The 21,987-nt window shown below is 41.9% G+C and overlaps 3 protein-coding genes across 6 annotated transcripts in view; all 3 read right to left on the reverse strand.

Moving 5' to 3' along the window:
• The window catches only part of LOC108032242 (RCC1 domain-containing protein 1), a 65,488-nt gene that overhangs the window by 27,410 nt on the left and 16,091 nt on the right, over nucleotides 1-21,987 (reverse strand). Inside the window, exon 5 of one of the 4 annotated variants that reach the window (XM_050889527.1) lies at nucleotides 18,036-18,187. The exons of the other annotated variants lie outside the window; for them this stretch is intronic. The gene's annotated coding sequence lies outside the window, so the exon portion shown is untranslated. Of the gene's footprint in view, nucleotides 1-18,035; nucleotides 18,188-21,987 lie in introns of those variants that run through there. 4 annotated transcript variants of the gene reach the window in all.
• On the reverse strand, nucleotides 5,033-6,837 carry LOC108032238 (sulfhydryl oxidase 2-like). Its single transcript, XM_017106102.3, has one exon. It carries the CDS (start codon nucleotides 6,797-6,799, stop codon nucleotides 5,132-5,134), a length of 1,668 nt encoding a protein of 555 aa, XP_016961591.1. The 5' UTR covers nucleotides 6,800-6,837; the 3' UTR covers nucleotides 5,033-5,131.
• On the reverse strand, nucleotides 7,094-10,000 carry LOC122818194 (sulfhydryl oxidase 1-like). The gene is made up of 2 exons (XM_044092288.2): nucleotides 9,157-10,000; nucleotides 7,094-8,830 (listed from the first exon to the last, which is right to left on the reverse strand). The coding sequence occupies exons 1-2, from the start codon at nucleotides 9,998-10,000 to the stop codon at nucleotides 7,152-7,154; spliced, it is 2,523 nt and encodes an 840-aa protein (XP_043948223.2). The 3' UTR covers nucleotides 7,094-7,151.

The following is a 21,987-nucleotide window of genomic DNA, read 5'->3' on the forward strand; positions in this document are numbered from 1 at the left end:
CACCCATTTGATGGCACCGCCCCCCCGTCCCACCTGCACTGTCCTACAAGTGCCTTAAAAATATTTCACTTTACATTTTTTGCGTGCGAATGTCGAGGGTGGGGGGTTGGATGGTCGGTGGGTTGATGGGCCGATGGGCTGGCAGGGGGTGGCTAGCGAACGGTAGCGCCAAGATACACAGACAATGTTGCTTGCCGCTAAGGCCTGATAATTACCAGGTTGTTGTTGCAACGGACCCCTGCCCACCCCACCCTGCCTGCCTCTAAATTTATGCTGCCTTCGCATGCACACTCAGGTGCAGCAGGGGTGGGTGGGTGTGTGTGTGTGTGTGCCGGTGTGTATAGAAGTCAAGTCAATCTTTAGACTGTTTTTACATAATTATAACAACGAGCTGCCTCCACCGATGAGGAGGATGATGATGATGATGCTTCTTCAGCTGGCATTTTATTGTTTTCGCTTCTCGTAACCCTTTTTTCCACTTCTTCTGCCGCTACTGTTGCGGCAATTTAAATGCCTAAACAATAATTTGTGCATAATTCTGGCCGGGCTTATTGTTTTTGGTTAATGCATGCGCTTAAACCGGCCCAGCCCAACTCAGTCATGCCAAGTCGCGATCTCTGCCAGCTGGCAATTACGTTATGCAAATCTTTTTGGGGCCAATTAGAGCACTTCCTTTGCGCTAGGGCTAGTCAAGGATCTCCTGAGCCATCTGGCCGGCAAGACAAAAGCCACAATATCCGTTTTCCATTAGAGGGCCGCCATACATTTAGTCCATATTTTACGCACTTTACGCAGCGATTCGGGCCCTAAACCGTAAGATGGATGGAATGGCAATGCCGTTCGTTCAAATGGGCGCTGGTTTCCGGTTTCCGGTGCCGAGATATGGTCGAAAATTTACGGCCTACCTTGCGAAAGGCCTCGAGTGCTATTCGCGGAACCTTCAATTTCCTGGGGCACGCACAAAAATCGAGGAAACTGAAGTACAGTTGTGCCGTTGGCCCGGGCATTGAATGTTTTTCGCCACCCACAAGCGCTCCCCACCATCGATGGGTGAGTGCAAAAATATCGATAAACTGCACACTGACCCCCGCCCACAAAAGCCAAACTGCGTGCATTTTATTTATTTATGCATATTATAAATTTTACATACACATCATTACGCCCGGCCCAGGAGTTAGCTCTCTTTTTATGCGGCCGCGTTTTGGGGTGGTTGTTTGCGGGGTGCCAATTTACGCACAATGAAGAAAGTTTCGTGGGCGGTTCCACCATAGCGCTCGGCTCCATGGGCGGTGGACGGTGGGTGGTGGGGGGTTTCTGGTAATTTTTAGCTTCCGCTTGCTGTTGCTTATTTGGGCATGACTGAACCACCCACAGCCACACCCCCACTCCGGCCGAATAAGTCAGTCCGTTTGCCAGGTGGGGCCTCCCCTCAGGTGTGCATGCGTGAAAATTTTTCCACCACATCGATTACTTTACGCAAATTAGTGCGTAGATATTTTGCAAAAATGTTCTATAAATAATTCATGTACAGTTCAGTTTGATGTGCGGGTAATCGGCGTAATACGAGTGCCGTCGCCGTCGCCGCTGCCTTTGCCTTTGCCACTGAGGTTGCCTCTGGCCCAGGTCAGTTGACTTGGCCCCTGGCAGGACCTAAACGGTCCTTCGATGGGTTAGGGATGTGGCGATGGGAGTGGGTGGTTGGGCGCACACACGCATTGTCGCTTCATTTAATCTAAACGCTTAATTTAGCAAATTTATGCAATTTTCATGTCACTATTGGGGGCCAAACAGGCCTTCCTCTCTTCGCCATACAGCACTTTTAGATACTTTAGTCCTTTTCTTGGTATTACATATTTTTTATAAAAACCCCACATATTATATTAGAACAAAACTTAATTGAAAACCCTAAAAATAAAACACACAAACTTAAGTGAATTCATTTAAAAATTGTATCACAGCTTCTGCAAAAGCTTTTCCATTGGCGCCTTTCGGATACAGCTTAAAGGGCCTGCGCGAGCGAGGGATAATGGCCAGTTTGTAGGCCCTTCTCAAGAACTTAAGGCCGAAATTCGAAAAGTACGTGACATTGGCCACAATGCGAACCAATATCTTTTCCCTTTTCAGCAGGGCCAGCACCGTGTCTCGACCCACTGTGGATCCCTTTTCGGATTGATCGACCAGCACTATGTACGAGATGCACTTGCAGGCTGCCTTCCGCCACAGCGATGCCACAGTATCCGTGCTGAGAACGGGCTTGAAGTTTGGAGAGCCGGGTGTCTTAAGCCTGACCGAAGCCACGGCGTTCAAAATGGAGTTCCGTAGCCTAAGGGGAGTGGATTCATTCCTGATGCCCACGCCCGGGTTTGGAAGTTTGTCCCTCTCTTGTATACGTTTAATCTCGCTGGAGAAGAAACGAACTCCGGCCTCCTTGAAGTCATAGTTTTTGCAGTCATTTTTGTTGATCGGCCGGTTGCAGTTGATCACATAAATGTCCAAGAGACGGGAGAACTCTGCTAGGGATCTGAGCACATCTGCATCCACATCCCTGATCCTCGATTGGCTAAAGTAGACCACGGAGGAGACGGGACTTTGACTCAAGAGCTCGTCCAAGTTTTTGTTGATCCAGAAAAACCTTCCTTTGGGCTGGATCTGAATGATTCGGAATGGTTCGGCCTGAGTAATACTGAATTCTGGAATCAGAACCAAGAATAGTATTACTATCAGCATTTTCCCCGAGCTTTTAATGACTACTAACAAAATAAACCGAACAGCTTAATGTGGAACTTGTTTAGAACTTTGCAAGAAATGTGTATTCGTTCAAGCCCTTAATTGGCTTAACTAATTTCGATTTATTAAACCTTCACCGTATCAAATGAATTTATTGTAGCTAACATTTAAGCCAAGTGTTTCAGGTCCGTCCGTCCAAAAACTTAATTACTGCTTTTGCAAACTCTTTTCCATTGGTTTTCTTAGGATACAGCTTGATAACCCTTCGGGAACGGGGGATAATGGCCAGCTTTTCTTCCTTCTCCTTAAAGTGAATGCCAAAGTTCCCGAAGTATGTGGCATTATCCACGATGCGCACCATGACATGTTCCTTCGATAAGAGGCCCAAGATTGTATCTCGGCCCAGCTTCTCTTCCTTTTTGGACTGGCCAACCAGAACTAAGTGGGATATATTCTTGCTTCCTGCTTTTTTGAAGAGCAATCTTATGGTATCCGTGCTGAGAATGGGCTTAAAGTTTGGCTGGCCGGGTAACTCAAGTTCCATTTGCACCAGGGCATCCAAGACAGCATCCCGCACCTGGTAGGCTGCCTTCTTCGAGATTTCCACGCCGTCTCTGTCTTTTCCCTTCACTTCCAAGCGTTTAAAATTGTTGGGGAACAAACGAAGTCCTGGCGCCTTAAAGTTATAGTGAGCACAGTCATACTTGTTGACAAACCTTTTGCAGTTTATGTGGAAAATGTCCAAAAGGCGGGCTATACGAGTGAGGGGAACGAGGAGTGGTGAAACCAGGTCAATGCCATCCCTCTTGTCTTCCACATCGGCCCTGTTGAAATAGACAGCGGACGGTTTTGGATTTTCACTCAAGACCTCATCCAAAGTCTTGTTACGCAAAAAAAGCTTCATATTGTGAGCGAGTTGCAGGATTTTTGAACCATTTGCAGGATAAATCCCGGAATGAAAGATACAAAATATGGCCAAAGAGAAGATCACAGATGTTATTGTGCCCATTGTCTCGGCTTGTACAAACTACTGACTAGAGAACACAAAAAAGAAAACACCCGTGGGGTTCCGCTCATTAGTCCATTACAACGTTCCATTAAATTATTTATTAGTTGACCTTTTGAACATTAAATAAAAACATTAAAAAAAACAGTCCGAATCACTTAAGATTTTCGTAACTAAAAATCCTTTTTAGATACTTCAGCACTTCATCTTTCCTCCACTCGTAGTTTTCCTTTCTACATAGTGGACAATCTTGTTTTTGGGGAAACTGAACTTTCGCCAACCGTCGATTGATATCATTGTGGGCTTCCCACAACCAGAGGATCTCATCGTCATGGGTCTTCACTGCGTCGATGCTTCGCTGCATGGAAAACTCCCAGAAATTCACGTAGCACTGTTGGCAGCCCAAAAAGTAGTTGGCATATCCATGAAAGGCCCAGAGTATATCTCCGGGTTTAAATATATGTGGTGGACTGGCAGCTTTTACGGTCATGAAATGAAACAAACTCCATAAGGAGCAGTTGAAGGCCCGGGAATTGGGCTTAAGAGATATGCAGCCAGAGAGGTGACTTCCTTCATTATTGTCTTCAATATAGCTATTTAGAGAGCTCTTTGGTTTGGTTCCTAAAGTAGCACGGTCATATATCTTCGAAAGTAACATGGTTTGATAAAGCTTATTTATCACAACCTTTTTGTGGTTGCTTAGAGGGTTTAGGTAGTTCAGAAGCGTCAATATGTTTCGCAGAACTATCAGCTGTTTTTCACCTAAAACTTTCACTTTGGGAAGCTCGCTGCTTAGTATATTGTCAATTGCTCTTTCCAGGTCGGCCTTGTAAATCCTGGTTGAACCCAAAGGAGTTCCATAGGATATGAATAAAATGGCGAACAGAAAGCCACACAGCTGTAATTGTAAAGAACTATCCATTCCACTACACTAAAGGGATTAAAGTTGTTCTTTCTTTCGTTAGGTAACCGAAGCTAATGAAGGTACTTTGCCATTTAGTTTTTCAGTTTTTTAGTAAAAATCTTTAATATATTGGTATACCCGATATTGGTTGAGTAAAATCCAATTCTAAAGAAGAAAGTGTTGACGACCATATAGCCACAGTATGTATAACACAAACAATGGGGGTTCCCATCCACAGCAAGTCTTTTGAGCTCCCCTGACACTATTCTACTGATACAACCTTTTAAGAAACTCTGGGTAATTATAATTGCATATGTAATATATTATTTAGATTTACCCCACTTTTGTTATGCAATCGATTCAAATCGGCGAAATTAGCATGCGAAATTACCAGCCCATTTTATATTTTGATTTTATTTTGTTTAATGTTTCTGCATAATTCTTTTAAGAATTTATAACATAATAGTTTTATGCTTCCTTTTTAAAAAGCATCTTCAAGAGTAACCTTGTGGGGTGGGAAGTCCGTAGAAGCTCAGGTTTTTCTTATCATAGAGGTTTTTCAAATACTTTAGGACTTCATCGTTTCGCCACTCTGAGTTGTTGTTCCGGCAGGTGGGACAGTTCTCGGGGCTGGGAAACTGAATCTTCGGGAACTTGGGATCCTCGGTGGAGTCGCCAGCAATACGTTGGTTGACCTCGTTGTGGGCTGCCCAGAGCCAGAGGATCTCCTCGTCGTGGGTCTTCACCGCCCACAGATTCCGGCGAATGGCCATCTGCTGAAAGTGCTGGGAGCAATCCGTGCAGCCGAAGAAGTACTTGGCGAAACCATGAATGGTTATCAGCACGGAACCCGGCGCAAAGTAGTTCGGTGGCTTTGCAGACTCCACTGTCAAATAGTGAAACAGTGTCCACATGGAGCAGGTGAAGCTCCGCAACAGAGGTCGTGATGAAATGCAGCCAACGTAGCGCCTTCCCTTGAAGACCCTCCGATTCTTTTCCAGGGAATCAACCAAATCCCCAAACTCAGCTCCTTTTATGCTCTGCAAAGGCATCAGGGTACTGCGCAAATCATCCATCAATAACTTTCCATCCTTGTTTAAAGGATTAAGATAGCTCAATATGGTAACAATATTTTTTAGAGCATTCAGGTTGTTGCCCTCCAAAGAGACCCATTTGCGAAGTTCGATGTGCAGGAGTTTGTCGATTGCCTGTTCCAAATCGGCACGATAGACCTTGGGTGGCGGCTTGAGAACCTCGCTGAGAATGGCCAGATGTTGTTGGTCCAGAAAGTCGGTCATATTTGAAGGTACCGCCATGGGAAGAGGTGGATCTGGCTTGTAATTTAGGTTCTTAAGGAAATCCCCCACAGTGGCAGCGTAGGCTTCACTTGTATCCGCAGAAGGCGCCAGATACTGGGCACTACCACTTGCATCTATAATGGCCAACTTCTGGTTGGATGCCTGCAGTCCAAAGTTGGCGAAATGCTTTGCATCTTCAACTATCCTCACTGCAACTTCCTTGAAGGGCAGCAGTTCCAGCAGAGTGTCTCTGCCAATCTTGGAGTCCTTTGGTTGGAGGACGAGAGCAATGAACTTCACCGGACTGTCCAGATCTTTGAATTCAAGCAACAGAGATTTTGTATCTTCATCGGGTTTTAGAGGGCGAAAGTTGGGCTGACCGGCACCGTAGTCATCTTGGGAAAGCATTTCGGCCAGAGATGACTTAATCAACTTGGGATCCTGCCCTGGGATGACAGCGCCAAGAACTTGATGGTTCCTCTGTGTGTCCGGACTGAAGAACCGCAGTGAGGGCGTCTGCCGGATATTAAACTCCCTACAGAGCTCGGCATTTCTCTCCTGGGCGCAATCCACGCCGTAGATGCGGAGAATCCTGCGCCACTTGTACAGATCGCGGGCAAGGGTCTTGAAGACCGGCGCAAATCGATGACAGTCGCCGCAGAAACTGTTGAGGAACTGCACCAGCTTGCCGTTGTTCATGTTGAGAGCCGGCCGCAGCGATCCGATGTCGACCATGATCACATTGTCTGTGTCGCTGTAGAGACTCGCCTCGTTGGCCGACTTTCGGGCATTTAGCCGGGCTGAGACTGGCGCGGGGGCGAGGAGCAGCAGGCCATAAAGAAGCGTCTTGAGTAGGAGAATCATTTCCACACTGTGCTCACAACTCAAATGAGCCACTTCAACTGATTCAATCGCAAGGGCTCTTTGGTAATTATAGCCGCATTTGGATTCGCCCTGCTCCGGTTGTTAAGAGCCCCCGTCTCCAATCTCTCTTTCTCTCAAAACAGGTTTTCTTAATTTTGTGACTCGCTATTCTATCCAGGTACGCCCAAAAGAATTCACGAATTTCATATTTGTTTATATGTAGACACAGAAAGATGATATCAAAATCTTGGCTCAAGGCAACATTGCTAGAGAAGCAGTGAATACAATAAAAACTTGAGTGGCAATAACTTGACTTTTATTTGGTTGTTTTTTTATTTTTATAAACGCTTTACTAAGACCGATTGAAGAAGGGCAGTCCGTAGAAGCTGACATTTTTGAGGTTGTAAATGCGTTTTAGGTACTTTAGTACCTCAGCTGTGTTCCAACCATTCGATGTATGGCAGGCGGGGCAGTGCTTCTTCAGCGGATACTGCACTTTGAGGAACATGGGATCCTCTGTGGGATCGCCAGACAATCGCTGGTTCACCTCGTTGTGGGCCGCCCACAGCCAAAGGACCTCCTCGTCGTGGCTCTTTACTTTTCGTATTTTCCGCCTTTTGGCCATCTTTTGAAAGTGCTGGGAGCAGTCCGTACAACCGAAAAAGAACTTGGCAAAACCATATAGGCCTTTTATCACGCCGCCTGGTCGAAGAACTTTGGGGTTTTCAGCTGACATTACGGTAAGGTAATGGAACAGGGTCCAAAAGGAGCAGGTAATACCCCGCGTAAAGGGCATTGAGCCAATACAGCCGACGTATCGTCTGCCCCTGAATATTTTTCTCGGGTTTGCTTCAATTTTGTTGATAGCGGTTAGGAACTCCTCTCCTGTGAGTTCGTTAATTGAGAACAGGTGACGTAGGAGGCGATTTATAAGGTTCCTTCCTTCTTTGTTTAAGGGATTAAAGCGCTGAAACACCTTCACAAGATGTCGAAGGGCCAATAGGTTTTCGCCTTTTATAATTGGCGTTTTGGGTATTTCGACGTGGAGGAGTTGGTCGATGGCCTGCTCCAAGTCCGCCTGGTAGACCGTCGGCGGTGAGTCCAGCACAGTTTTCAGTATAACAGCATCGAGCCCCATGGGCAACACCACTCTGGGAGCTATTGTTGTCGGCAATTCTGGAATACTGGTATGCCCTTTTTCCTCCAGAAATTCCTTAACACTGGCCACATAGGCAGCGCTACTTTCATTGGCAGGCGTAAGTGGTTCCACTTTTCCAGTTCCATCTAAGAGCGCTATTTTTTGGTCAGCAGGCTGCAGTCCGAAGTTTTCGAAGAGTTGAGCATCATTTAGTATCCTTACACCCACATCTGGATAGGGCAGCAGGTCGAGAATCGTTTGTATGCCAACCCGAGAGTTCTGTGGCTGGAGAACAAGCAAAATGTATGGCAGATTGTGGCCAAATCGCTCGAGGATCGTGGAAACCTTGTCAGTCAGCTGAACAGGCTCAAAGATGGGCTTCAGCTCCCTCGTTCCACTGTAGTCGTTTTTGGCCAGATAGCCAGTTAGTATTTTAATGATTTGCTCGGGATCAGTGGTGTCAATATTGGTGCCGAGTCCCATTTTCGACTTTAGAAATTTGGAAGGATAGTAGCGCAGAGTGGGTGTCGATTTAATGGCAAAATCACGACAAAGCTTTACATTCACTGATTCGGCACAGTCCACGGAATATATGCGGAGAACTCGGTTCCACTTTTGCAGACCTCTGGCCATTTTCTTAAAGGTGGGCGCGAATCTCCGGCAATGTCCGCAGAAAATGTTCATGAACTGCACCAACTTTCCCAGGGCAGGGTCGGTTAGATCTCCCTGAAAACTGGTGCCGGTTACCATTTGAACATTATCATATTTAGAGTACAGAGTTTCCTTTTCAACACCTCCCTGGATCTTAATCAAAAGGATTCCCTGTATTATTAGGGTTAGGAGGAGGCTCTTGCAATGCGATAACCCTAATACCCTAAGCATTTTCCTTAAGACTATTTTAAAAATGCATTTGCCTTCCTTCATATAGTATGTAAATGAAACGAATTTGGTTTATCTAATTAGCTTCGCTGTGTATATTATTGTGTAAAAAATTAGCAAGGCCTATAAATATTGTACTATTTCATACATTTATCTATTCGACTTTTTCTTGGGGATTTCAAAAGCTCAGTCTTATTCTTAAACAGGCCTGTTCGACTCGTATTGCTTTCCCCTCCTTTAAGACGATACTTGCTCAGATTCTTTTTCTGGTAAATATGCTTTAAGTACCTCAAAATAACATCTTTTCGCCATCTGTACTTCGCAGTCTGGCACGTTTTACAGTATTTTGTGCTAGGAAACGCTATTTTCTTGAAGAATGGATCCTGACCCAAGCCGCCTACTTTTTTAGAGAAAGCATTGTGAAACTCCCACAGCCACATGATCTCGTCGTCATGATATTCGAACCAGTCGTACTTCTTTGCCTTCGCCATGTCCACAAAGTATTCACAGCAATCCGGGCATCTGACGTAGAAGTTCTTGACGAAATCTATAATCAGCTTGACCATATCGCCGGCTTCGTAGGGTGGCTGGAAGAACCCCTCCCCAAGGTCGGATCCCTGGACGGTCATGAAGTAAAAAAGCTGCCACAGGGTGCAGGGCCAGCCCCTTAACTGCGGCTTGGATCCATGGCATCCCACGTAGTCCGTGGCAGCAAAGACCTTGCCATTGGTCCGCTCGTAGTCAACGATCCATTCGTGTATCTCGTATCCAAAGAACCGAACACCGCAGTGTAGATACTTCTTAAAATCCTTGAGAAACTGCAGTTGGAGGGGTGTGGCTAGCGGTTGTAAGGTACACAGAGAGTCCAGAAACTTCCTCATAACTCGCAGATCCTCTCCTCCGAGGATATCATGATCATTTATCTCATAGTTCAACAGCACACCAAGTGCCAGCTCCAAGTCAGCATAGTAGACCACTAACTTTGCATTCATTAAATAGCGAATGAGAGCCTTGTCCTCCCGATTTAGTTCCTTTTCATACACAGCAGTCCTTAAATCGATTGGCGAAGCTTCTCCTAAATGTGTAAAATTTGTGTCGTCGATTAACTGAAGTTCCTGGGCGAAAGACTGTTTTCCAATGATGGCTAATAGCATAAGCTTGAGATACAAAGCGGACACAAACATTACAGTGTGATTATCGAGGTGCCAGAGACTACTAAAACAACTACAAGCCAAAAAACATTAATGTGAAGAATTTAATTGCTTTGATCTGCTAATTAAATTTTAGTTCATGCTTGGTAAGTGTAAAATATTTTTGAATAGATCTGAATGACTAGCTGGCAAAAATATTTCAATTTATTCCACCCTAAATTTTATAAACCAATTTTACATTTAGTAAAAATAAATATGTAAATTTTACAATATCTAAACAAAATATTTCATTGCTAAATATTTTTTATTGATAGAATAACAATTATAACAAGATATATACATATCTCTGCCATCTCTTTGCACCTTTTCGGAGTCTATCCCCAGTTTAATATCCTGAATGACCCTCATCCTAACTAGATGTAAATGACTCTAAACGATCCCAATGGGCGTTCCATTATCAAAACACTTTCAAATGCCGAAATGCCAGCAGGATGCTGACCAAAAACAACCACAAGGCTATGAGCTGAATAACGAGCTGGGGATTTTGCACACAAGCACTGGTTTTAGCCACACCCGCACACAAAACACATGCAACAAGTTTGGCTATAGTTCGCCCCCAAAAAGTGGCCAAAATATCAGATGCAAAATATGCCAAACTTTGCGGCTTGCCTGTCTCATTTACATGGGGAATCCGGCTAACCGCAGTTGACGTCACGGATTATGGCCATGAGAAGATGAAACAAGACAAGCGCCACTCAAAACTTTCCTCGCCGAACTTGTTCGGGTGTGAAAACAAGCCTCAAATGCAGCTTAAAACTTTTTGGCAACAGTTTATGGGGAGCAAGAGGGGTTCGTTTGTTCCCCCCGCAGTATCCCCACCACTGCCTCAATCTGGCCAACTTTCGGACGGCTAATTTAATTTGGCCCAGAATCCTGGAGGCTGTTGTTTCTGGCATATTTTATGGCAGATTAACTGGGAAAGGCGTTGCAGCGGAAGTTGTTTTGATATTTATAGGAGAATAAGATTTTTAAGGGGCTTATAATTAAAACAAGCCATTAAAAAATAGAAAAAATATGGGATGTCGAAGAAATAACTACAGTTTTAAAATAACTTTTTAAGGTGCTGAAAAGTATCCTATAAAAAGGGAAGATACATATTTGGACGTTGCATACTTTCAAGCGATTTTATAATCACATTCACTTCTTTGGTGCCCTTTAATGACTGTAATTATATTTTAGTGCTATTGTTAATAATTATAATAATAATATTGACTCAGTATTTAGTTAGATTAGGTAATAATAGATATTTGACAATTGATCCAACATGTAAAATAACTATAAATATAACAAAGGAGTACAATAAATGCTTGAACATTCCTGTGAATACACATATCCAATTCAACTGTTGATAATAAAAATATTAATAAAACCCCCTCCCCTCCCTGATCACAATTCCTTCCACACCATTTATGCCCAGCAAGCATTTTGTTTAATTAGACTCTGGGCCTTTTCCTATAACCGCAACAATTGTCGCACAAACTTTCAATCAGCAAAAAATGAAAAAAACCGAAACACAATGAATAGCTGGGCAAACACGGGCTTAGTTCCCAGCCAAACCGAAGCCCAATCCCCAGTCCTCGAGCCCATAACCACCCATCCAGATCCGGGCACTGATAATCAACAATGCGCTGACTGACATGAACAATGTAGCAAATCGGTTTGCAAATCAGGCAGCAGAAAACGGAGCCAACTGAGTCACTCAGACATGATGGCAGTCGTCAGTAAAAATTGCGTAAAATACAAATATTGTGCCAGACTCATGCCACTACTTTTTCCCCATTTTTCTCGATCCGCATTTTTTTCATACTTTTTGTTTTCGATGCTGTTTTGTTCTTGTGCCAGGATGCACTGCGTGAGCTTGATATGGGGATATGGGATAGGATATGCCATAGGGTTTGGTATGGGGATCTCGAAGGGGGAAGTCCATCAAAACGATTTGAATGCGTCGCTGACGTTGATGAGTTTGAGTGAAAAGCGGCAGCGTATGGCAGGACACCGAGGGGCGACAGGAAGAGGGACAAACAACGAGCCAAGTTCGTCAATCAAAAGCTAAACCGAAATCTCTTCATGCGTGGAACAGAGCAGGCAAAGCAGGGCATAACGGGCAAAGGATGATGCAGGATTCAGGACTACACTGTAAGAAATTTAATGAAATATTTACTTTGATATAAATCAACTTCATATTTAAAAATAAATAAATATATTATGCATTTTCAAAAGTAAGACTGAAAGAAATATTTAAAAAAATTATTATAAATTTTCAAAGAATGTAAAAAAAATATTATTTCTATAAAAGCATCATTTTCCAAATTCATTGACAGATTAATACTAGATTTCTCATATATTATTGTTATTATGGAATTTTTTTTAAATTAGTTTGTCAGATTAGTAATATGATACAATTTACGATCATAATTACATGTGAAAGATGGCCCTAAAATCTTAGAACAACATTGGGATTTGAGTTAATATTAAAAAAGGTTTAAAATACCTTCATAGGTCAATTAACTTTAAAGTTAAAATTACAGAGAAAACAATATATAATATTTTTCTTTAAGGCGATAAGACTCGCAGTATCTTTCTCAGTAGTCCTAAGGAAAAGATACATGAAATCTGTAAATTGTTATATACCCTTTAGTCAATAATTTATTTTCCCTGTGCACAAATGGCTGATGCCGCTGAGGATGCGTTAGCTGTTTGTTTTGTTTTAATTTTCTCGATTCTTTTTTTCGCCTGACTTTTCCCCTTTTCCGCCGCCACTCCTCCACTTTCCAGGGCTCCGTTTTTTTTTCGTTATTTGAAAAACTCTTCAGCTGGTGAATTGTAGCCATGTTTTTATTGTTGTTGAGTTTGGTTTAGTTTGTGCCGCTCTAAGCGGTGGCAGCCACCAGTTAGCAGGCATTACCAGTAGCCAGTATCTGTTTACATTCGCCCACTTGGCCGGGTGGAGAGCGGGAAACGCATTTGACATTTCATCTGATGACTGTCTGAAATCGCCGCTGATGATTTGATGCGTTTGCAGTGTGTGCGTGTGTCGAGAGGGGGAGTTTGGGGTGGGGGGAACTGCAACAATGCCCTGAAATTTGCATTGTTAGCAAAACACTACACAGCGAAATGAACGGGCCAAAGTGCCCGGCAAACGCACCCACACGCACACTTGACAAGTCGCCAAACCAAACCAAACCTAACCCAACCTAAACGAACCGAAACCAATCCTAAACCAGAGAATCCCCCGCACGGGCATGCCCCCCAGCTTCTACTTCCGCTTTTAATTAAAAATAAAAAATATGTACACTCGGGCATAGAAAAAAACGAGGATTTGCAACCAAACCAAACAATAACCTGCCGCAGCAGGCCAACAAAAATGGATGAGGGAAAAAATTTTCACAATTATTTGCGTACAAAAAGGCTGCAAAAAAGGAGAGAAATTGAAAAACCACATTGCATCGGGGTGGTCCTGCAGGCAGCTATTTGCATATGCGTATCTCACAGATACGCACTTCGGACGGGGAGGACCTGTGAAGGGTCCTGGACAGGATAACTGTATACTGGATGGCAGGACAGCAGCTGCAGAGGCTCTTAATTTGTCTGCAAATGCAGCAAACTAATGAAAATTACGCAATTTGAAAAAATGGAAAAAGTTTTTGAACAGGTCGCAGGCGGGGATGGGGTCGAAAGGTAGGGGATGAGCTTAATGAGAAGGTGCAGCAGGTGTACGGGTAGGAATGGAACATTAGTGTTCGGCTTTATGTATTGGCAGATGCACTTCCTTGTCATATACATAAATTTGACCCCACTTCATATAAGATCACCTTTTTAAAAGAATATAAAAATAATATTTTTAGGACATTGAGATTTGTTAATAGATGTTCTTTTTTAATTGGGCCATCCATCCCAAACTATTAGGCCGGAAAATACGAAACATATTTTTATTTTTTTAAGCCTAGAACCAATGTTAAATCATTTATTTTGTTAAGAACCTATATCCCCAAAAATATATTTACTATTTTTAAGGCTTTAAGATTTTGTAATATATTTTACTACAAAGCTTATATAGCCTGCAAATGAAACTCTAGTTTCCCACCTCTGCCAGCAGGGTAAACCAAACTAGGACTCTCCATTTCCCGTGCATTAGCAAACAGGACGATGCAAACACATCCTTCCTGGGCGCCGGCTGACTCAAATCGAATTAAAACAAACACTTTTAGTTGATTTTTTTCACATCAATTTCACGGAGCCAGCGACCGCAATAGACAGCCCGAAGCCACAAGAGCGGGACTAATCTAAATAAGCTTAATAATTACCTGAGTACAAAAAATAAAAACAGGGGGAGCTGAATCGCAATGGATCGCAGCCACATAGTTCCCAGCCAGCATACATAGCTGGCAGCCCATTTAAAATGCGTTTGTGTAATTGATGATGTACAAAAGTCGCGATGATGCCTCATTAAAATGCACTTAATTAAAATGCAATGGCAAAATCAACAGCAAGTGCAACTGCAACTCGAGGAGCGTTTAAGACGAAATCCAGTTTGCTTTTCGATAGAAAAAGTTGGAGACGAAAAAAGCCCGAAGACGGGGCAAGAGTCGAGCAACAAGACGGCAAAACACCAAGAATGAAGAGTGTCGCATCTGATGAATATGGAACTTGCCACTGACTTTGACTTTGGCTCTTGTTCCTTGGCAACTATTTCGATGCGTTGCAGAAATTGCTGCACGAATCATCCGTCGGAGCCACATCCACATCTGCAGTACGTCCAGCTAACCGAACCAACCCAAGCTGGTCGGCAAAAAATGTCATAAATAAATTGCTTAGCAACATTCACTGACGCGCCAAATAAAATCCCATAAATGATCGAATGCGATTTTTAGTCTATGCAGCAACGGCGGTGGCGACAAATGAAAAACAGAGGGAACAACAGCAAGTTTAGACCATCTAAACAAACAAAGTACGGAAAAGATATCATCCACCAGGTCTATGAATACCCTTTTAAATTGGAGATTTTAATGTTCTAACACTACTGAATATAGTACTCCGATTACAATATGTAAAATATTTTTAAAAATTAATTCTATCAGTGGTAATTTTTGTTCAGAAAGTACATACGATTTGGAAAGAAAATAATGGTCTATAATCTTCTTAATTATAAATGATTGAATACATCTTAACCCTCTAGCATTGTTAGGATGTTATATATAATAAAATTTATTAGACTGATTTTATTTTTTGTTTTTAATTTTCTGGGACAAAAAACAATTAATGCTTTAAAGTATTTTTTTTAAGAGGTACTACTTTCTTTAAATTATCCCTGATTTTTAGACATATTGTATACAAAAGCATTTTAAATTATATTTTCTTTAAAATGTCTACTATTTTGTATACTTTTTGTAAAAATGATTATTAAACCTTTAAAAAACTCAAAAATAATGTTATTATAGGTCCCTAGAAATTTTAATTAATAAATTATATATCTAGAAAATAATATTGAAAAGTTTATGATTACTTAAGTAAGCCCAGGAGTTTACTATGCAAAGCCTAGCTGTTATAGCCAGCTTTGCTGTAGAGTAAGCCAGATAGGCGTTGTGCAGACAACGTTGCGATGTGACTTTTTCCAGCCGCCAAGTGAGCAGCCAACTTCTTGTTGCGACTTTTTTAAGAATTTCAAATGTTTTTCCTGGTAAATTAACTAAAAATGCGCTGAAAACGCTGGCAACACAGCAGCAGCGAGCTCGACTTTGGCTTGGAGGCAACCGTTTTTGTGTCGCTATCGGCAGATGTGGACGAAAAAAGTAGGAAAAAAGAAAAACAGATAGACCAGAATCTGGACGAGAACAGCCGAACGCAGCAATTTCCTATTTTACCAAAGTGGTCGCAGCAGAAGCAGCAGCAGCAGCGAGTCCGCGTCATTAATGTGGCTTTTAAATGCGTTTTTCATCGCACGAGGGGAAAATCGGTGGAAATTGGAGACGGCGACAATTGGGCGAGGAGGTGGAACAGGCGGTGGACGAGGACGAGGACAGAGCCAAGTCAAGTGTGCACCTTAATTATGTGTGGCTCTTGAGAGTATTGGCTGATTTTGTAATTAGGTTTTCATTAGAACTGGCCCACAACTATGGCAAGACCATCTTGTTCTGTGTGTGCTTACCAGATTCTACCAGATACATGGCATTTCGCTGGCCGAGTTCATAACTCCCCGGCTAATTTGTTGCAGGTCACCTGACCCCCACACACATGGAGGATCCTCCACCTCGGGCTGATTGAGTTATACCCGTGCTGGGACCCATACCCCTGCCCGTACATATGTAAACAACCAGTAGCCAAGTGTTTGGCCAACACGGGCAATAAGACAAGGCTAACGACTGCCGGCACCACAGCACCACCCATCGAAGAGCCCCACGAGCCCCACACGAGCCACACAGTCGAAGTCGAGACTCCCAGCCACAATCAAAGTGAAAGATACGGCTAAAGAGCCAGCGTCTGCATTTGTCTTGGCCACGAGGCTGGGATGAGGATGAGGATGAGGATCAGCCGGTGTACAGCTAAGGCTCTTTAGCCGAGCCGACTTGAGCATCCATTGAGCCAAAGAACGCTAAGCCGTACACTGTGGGAAATATTTTGAGGTCGGTATTACCTTAAATAATAAAATATGTCAGCTTATGTTTGGATAACGGGTTCTGCCCCAAGAGTTAGTTCTTAATTGATATTGATAGTACTTATCTCATCATATAACATATATAATATACATTAATTTATCATATACCACAAAATACACCATATATAATATATTTATTAAATAAAATACCTAAATACTATAAAGGTTTCATCCATAGTAAAATATTATCCTAATAATAATATTTATCTTAACTTCCTTAGGATTGAAAGACACTAATATTATAAAAATATGTGTACATTAAATATTTTTATACAGCTATTATAATTATTATAAATTTCTTTGGCTTGTAAGATATTAAATAGTATAGTTCAATAGTGTTTAGGTCTTAATTTTATAAACTAATTAGACATACGCATAAAGAAATAAATGAGTTATTACTTTAAGTTATTATTTAATAAAGACCTTAAATTTTCTTTAGTTATCGTTAAGTCTTCATACATAGAATATAAATAAGAGAAGCCTTTCATGACTCACTGAGAACATTTGTTAAGCTTTAACTTCATTTAAGTCTTTTTCTCAGTGTAATTCCCATGTGCGGCACTTTCTTTAGCCGCGGATTATGCAGACAGAATCCGAGAGGAGGCTGGAGTGTGGGCTATGGAGTACGGAGTGTGGAGTATGGAGCTGTGGGTATGGGCTCTTGGCTGATGACGATGCTGCCAGTGGAGTCGTGGATAGAAGGCGGCTCTGCTCACGTCTCGCAACTGCATTTTGATTTATCCACGCGCTGCTCCTGCTGCAGTTGCTGTTGTTGCTGCCGGCGCTTCGCCTTCTGCTCGTGATTAGCGTGGCGTTTCAGAAGGTGTGTCCCAAACACAGGCAGCCATATAGCCACAAAGCCAGAGCCACTGAGCCGCCATTGAGCCTCCATGGAGCCACCATTGAACCACCGAGCACGAGCACCTGAAGTAGCCAAATGCAGGCGAAGGATTCGCCGGCAGCCAGCATGAATGAATGAGATGAGATGTGGAGCCACCGCCACTTGGCGATGCCATCAATGAAATCGAATGGCGGGGATCGGAATGTGTGCCAGCCAAGATCAAATGCACTTTCGATGGCCAGTCCCACGGGCAGGTAATTAGCCCAGACCACACAGGTTGGAATTTGCATATTAGGCTGCCAAAGTAGCCGCAACATCAAGAAAAACTAGTAACATTTATAACAAGCAAAGACTCCAATATAGAAATACAAGATGTAATTTAATAAATTATTAATAATATTTAATACATGATGTAAATTTATATATTATTGTTAATATTTAATATACATATGGTAGCAAACAAAACGGCTTTAAGACTGGTAAGAATCCAAATAAAAACCAATGACACAAAGGAACCATTAACGATGGTGCTCAATAGATTTACAGACTTAGAGATGTGGAGAGCAGCTTAATCGCATAAACAACCATTAATGACCACTCTGTGTAAATATTTGCATTGGAATAACCTTCAGAGCGGTTAAAGCACCCAAGAAAAGATTCGTACACCCTAGAAGAAGTTCAGAAAAAGGCCTAATTAGTTGTAGAATAACAAAATAAATAGTATAGAATTTATTTCCTTAAAATATCTGAATTTATTTTAGGTTGAACAGTGATTTAATAAGCTTATACAAATCTTAATCTTAACTTTTTAGAAAGTGATTATGTGTTAACACCTCCTATTTTATAGGGTATATCATGTTCTATAGTCTTCGTAACAAATGACATTCCCTAGCCTTGTTCGTTGGACACTTTTTGTAAAAATGTACTATAAAAATGCAAAAATTATGAAAATTATCTGCTGTTTTTGTCTCTTTTGACCGCCTTCCCTTTGTGTTCCTCCGCAGCCGAACGTTTTGCATTTCGTGGTAACTGGTTTTGTGTGCTGTATTTTAGCTATTTTTGGCGCATTTCGTTTTGATTCCTGTTCTGTCCTCCGCCGTGGGACGCGTCAATGAACCTTTAAGCCGAATGCATTCGAGAATAACTACCGCATTTCAGGGAGTTGGGTTTGAGTGGAGTTTCGTTGTCCGGCCGCGACACATGTCTATGAATTCTAATTATTCGCCGAGACAGCGGCAAAAATATGCAAATCCTCATTTTGTCTAATACCTTAAGCGGCCGATCATAAAAGCCAATCAAATTCCCTGACATTTCCTGAGTGTCAATCACCGGCCGAAGGTATTCACTGGATACATGAATACAGCTGAGAATACTCTTTTTTTCGTTGGAAGCCTTCGCCCGTGAGGAATATTTCCTCGCAAGTTCGAAAAACCACAAATCTCGAATGCACCAAAGGTAATCACTCCTCTGATGATGATGATGATGATGGGGACAGGGATGACGAAGAGCCGCTTTTTGCCCAGCTTTGGGCCCAACAACCCGTTCCGATCGATTCACTGACCACGGCCAAGGAGCCGCCAGTTGGCCAAGTAGCTGCCAGTGGGCAATCAAAAAATGTGTGGCAAAATCAGCGCTGAAATACTTTTTTAATGAACCTCTTCCTTTGCAGCAGCCACTCAACAATTTGGCGACACGAAATCAAAGTCATTGCATCAGTGGATGGGATGGGTTGGGATGTGCTTAGTTGGGTTGGGCCACGAAATGGGTTGCAAGCGATCCTCAAGACCAAATGCATTTTATAATTGCACACGCACTTTTTGTACTTTGGCAAAAATTAGAAGCAACGGCAGCGCCACAAGCACAATTGGCAAAGACACTTATAAAAAAAGGTAAACATTATTAATTCAGTAAAAAATAAATTGGTTATCCTCTTTTTTTAGTAATATTGATAATACAAGGAAATCACAAGCGTTTTGAAATCCCCTAAAAAAGTATCAAAAAGTATGCAAAAAAATAATTTGAATGTGTAACTGCTTCGTTTACTTTCTTACTGCATACTTTTAGGCACATTTATAAATGATTTAAAAACTTGTGATCAACTTAGCGTATAAGAATTTTACAATAATTTTAAGAAATTATTTTTAAGTAACAAAACTTTTTAAAAATAAAGTCCTTTTTCTTTCCAGTGCAGCGAGTACCTAGAACTGAATGAACATTAAAGCTCAAATCGCGCATCATGTTGCCATGTCAGCGGACGGAGGCAGGCGGCCAAGTTAATGACATTGCTGCAACTGGCCAGCTGAACAACAAAAAAAGAGCCTGGCGACAACTTTGGCCAAAGACGAAGTCAGAAAGCCAGAAAGGCAGCATTAACAACGGCAACAAGAACAACAGGCAACCGGCGTTGATGAGCAAAAAGTGGACATTTTGATTTTAGAAAAATATATAGAGAACCACTTTTTTGTGCCTGCGGTTTTGGTTTTATTTCATTTGTTGTCGCACATCCACACACATCCACACTCATGTCGATTGCCTCCATCTGAGTGGCTTCGTAGTTGGCCAATGGCAGCAGCAAATGCAGCAGCTGTCGCCTGTTGCCCGTTGGCCAGCACATATATGAATTGAAAAAGTTGGCTAAAATATGTCCAACTCGCCTGGCTAAAAGAACTTTGTCAGCCTGCCAGTTTTTTAGTTGTCCAGCAAGCGATAGCCAAAAATTTACGAGTGCAACGGACAAAAAAAAAAACATCGGTTGTTATGGATCTGAGTTATGGAGGTGCATTTAAGGTTATGGCTGACTTGGGATCAGAAATCAGGATAATGATTTGATCGCTGTTACAACAGGAAAGCAAAAAAATATAAAAAGAACTAAGGGTAGGCATTTATTTTACCTCAAATAAACAAGCTTTAAAGATATGTAGTTGGCTTTTAAATAATGTCAATATATGTACGTTCCTAAAAGTATGCAGTTTAAAAAAGATAATCTTGTTCTCAATAAATTATCTGTACTGTCAATGTATTGTTTCATACTTTCAGGCACATTATAATTATAAATTATTTAATTGTAAATAATTTTTGATCAATAAAAATAAGCAAATAAAAATATTTTAAATTATACAAATTATATAAAAGTGGGGGTTAGTGTAAGAAAAAACTTCATAAACTTAGTTGTCCTGACCTATTCCTTTCCGCATTTAGCATTTAACCTAATTACAAATCTAAGCCCAGTTGCATACACAAAATTTTAAATATCGCATATGTGTGTTAAGCAGTTTAAACGCTTTGCGTGTCAGCGCACCACTGGCGATGTCATGCAAAACCTGGCCATAAACAAATCGGGGGATGTCCATATATCTCCCTGGTGGGCCATATGAATATTCCAAAAAGCCAAATGCAATTGCCAGTCATCAGCATAAAAAGCGATGAGCTCAGAAGTACTGAGACAAGCGCCTAATTAAAAATGCAATTGAATGTTTCCTTTCGGCGCTGCCGCTGACGGTTTTTAAAACGGATGAAAAGAAGTTGAGTCTAGGTTTGTATTCGAAATGAAGCCTTAATTAAATATAATTTACAATTCGCCGGCGGTCATAACTTTCCAACAAAAGGCCGTGACAGCAAAGGCAGTTTTGTTGGTTGGGGTTCGGGGGCGGTGGGCGACGCAGGATGTGAACAATAAGGGGGCGTGGCGCCTACAGGCCATGAAAATGTTTCGACCAAAACAACAAAAGAGCATGTTTCGAGGCAATAATGGACGATGTACTAATGTCATTCTATGGTCTCGGCCAACGACAGCAACATCAGCGGAATTTTTTCGTCCGAAATTAGCATAAATTTGTCGTTGGCCGTTTCGACGTTGTGCCTGCATAGAAGAGGTTAACATGGTTCCTTTTTTTTACATTTTTTAACCGCAGTTTAGCTTAGCCCAGCTTGGCTAAGCTCTTTTCAAATATGCGCGACCACCAAAAAGAAGGGCCAACACGAAAAGCGCTGAAGTTTACGGCTAACAAGGTAAGGCAAATAATTCCAGAATTCGTCACACGCTAAAATTTTCACAGGCCAACCGACTTTTGGTAGGAATAGAAAAGGGACAAAGGGAAAAACACATGAATTAATGTATCTCTTCAAAATGGGAATAGAAAGGAGATTTAAAGTCCCTAGGTTGAATTATATAAAAATATTAGGAACATTTTTCATAAAATTAGTTTACACAGATCATACCTTTTCTGAATGGTACATATACCACTCATTTTTATCTCCCAAGTACACTTAATTTGCAACCTTTGATAACGATTTGGTTAAGTGACTCAACCTGGCAGATTTGCTGTTCCTTTGACTAAATTATCTCCCACGGAAAATCTTTATATCTGCCTCGGGGATCTCAGGGCCATTCAATGCTGCTGCCGTCCCTTATTTTTTGCTTAATTATAAATGCAAAGTTCTCTGTCTTTTTTCGAGCTATATATACTT

This window comes from Drosophila biarmipes, chromosome 3R (genome assembly GCF_025231255.1).
Source record: "Drosophila biarmipes strain raj3 chromosome 3R, RU_DBia_V1.1, whole genome shotgun sequence".
In the NCBI taxonomy this organism is placed as follows: domain Eukaryota; kingdom Metazoa; phylum Arthropoda; class Insecta; order Diptera; family Drosophilidae; genus Drosophila; species Drosophila biarmipes.

Coding starts and splice junctions, on each gene's coding strand:
- LOC122818194 (XM_044092288.2), bottom strand. CDS start 10,000: ATGTTTGTGTCCGCTTTGTATCTCAAGCTTATGCTATTAGCCATCATT. Junction 8,831..9,156: donor GTTTCCTAGCACAAAATACT/GTAAAACGTGCC, acceptor TTTTTAAAATAG/TCTTAAGGAAAATGCTTAGG.
- LOC108032238 (XM_017106102.3), bottom strand. CDS start 6,799: ATGATTCTCCTACTCAAGACGCTTCTTTATGGCCTGCTGCTCCTCGCC.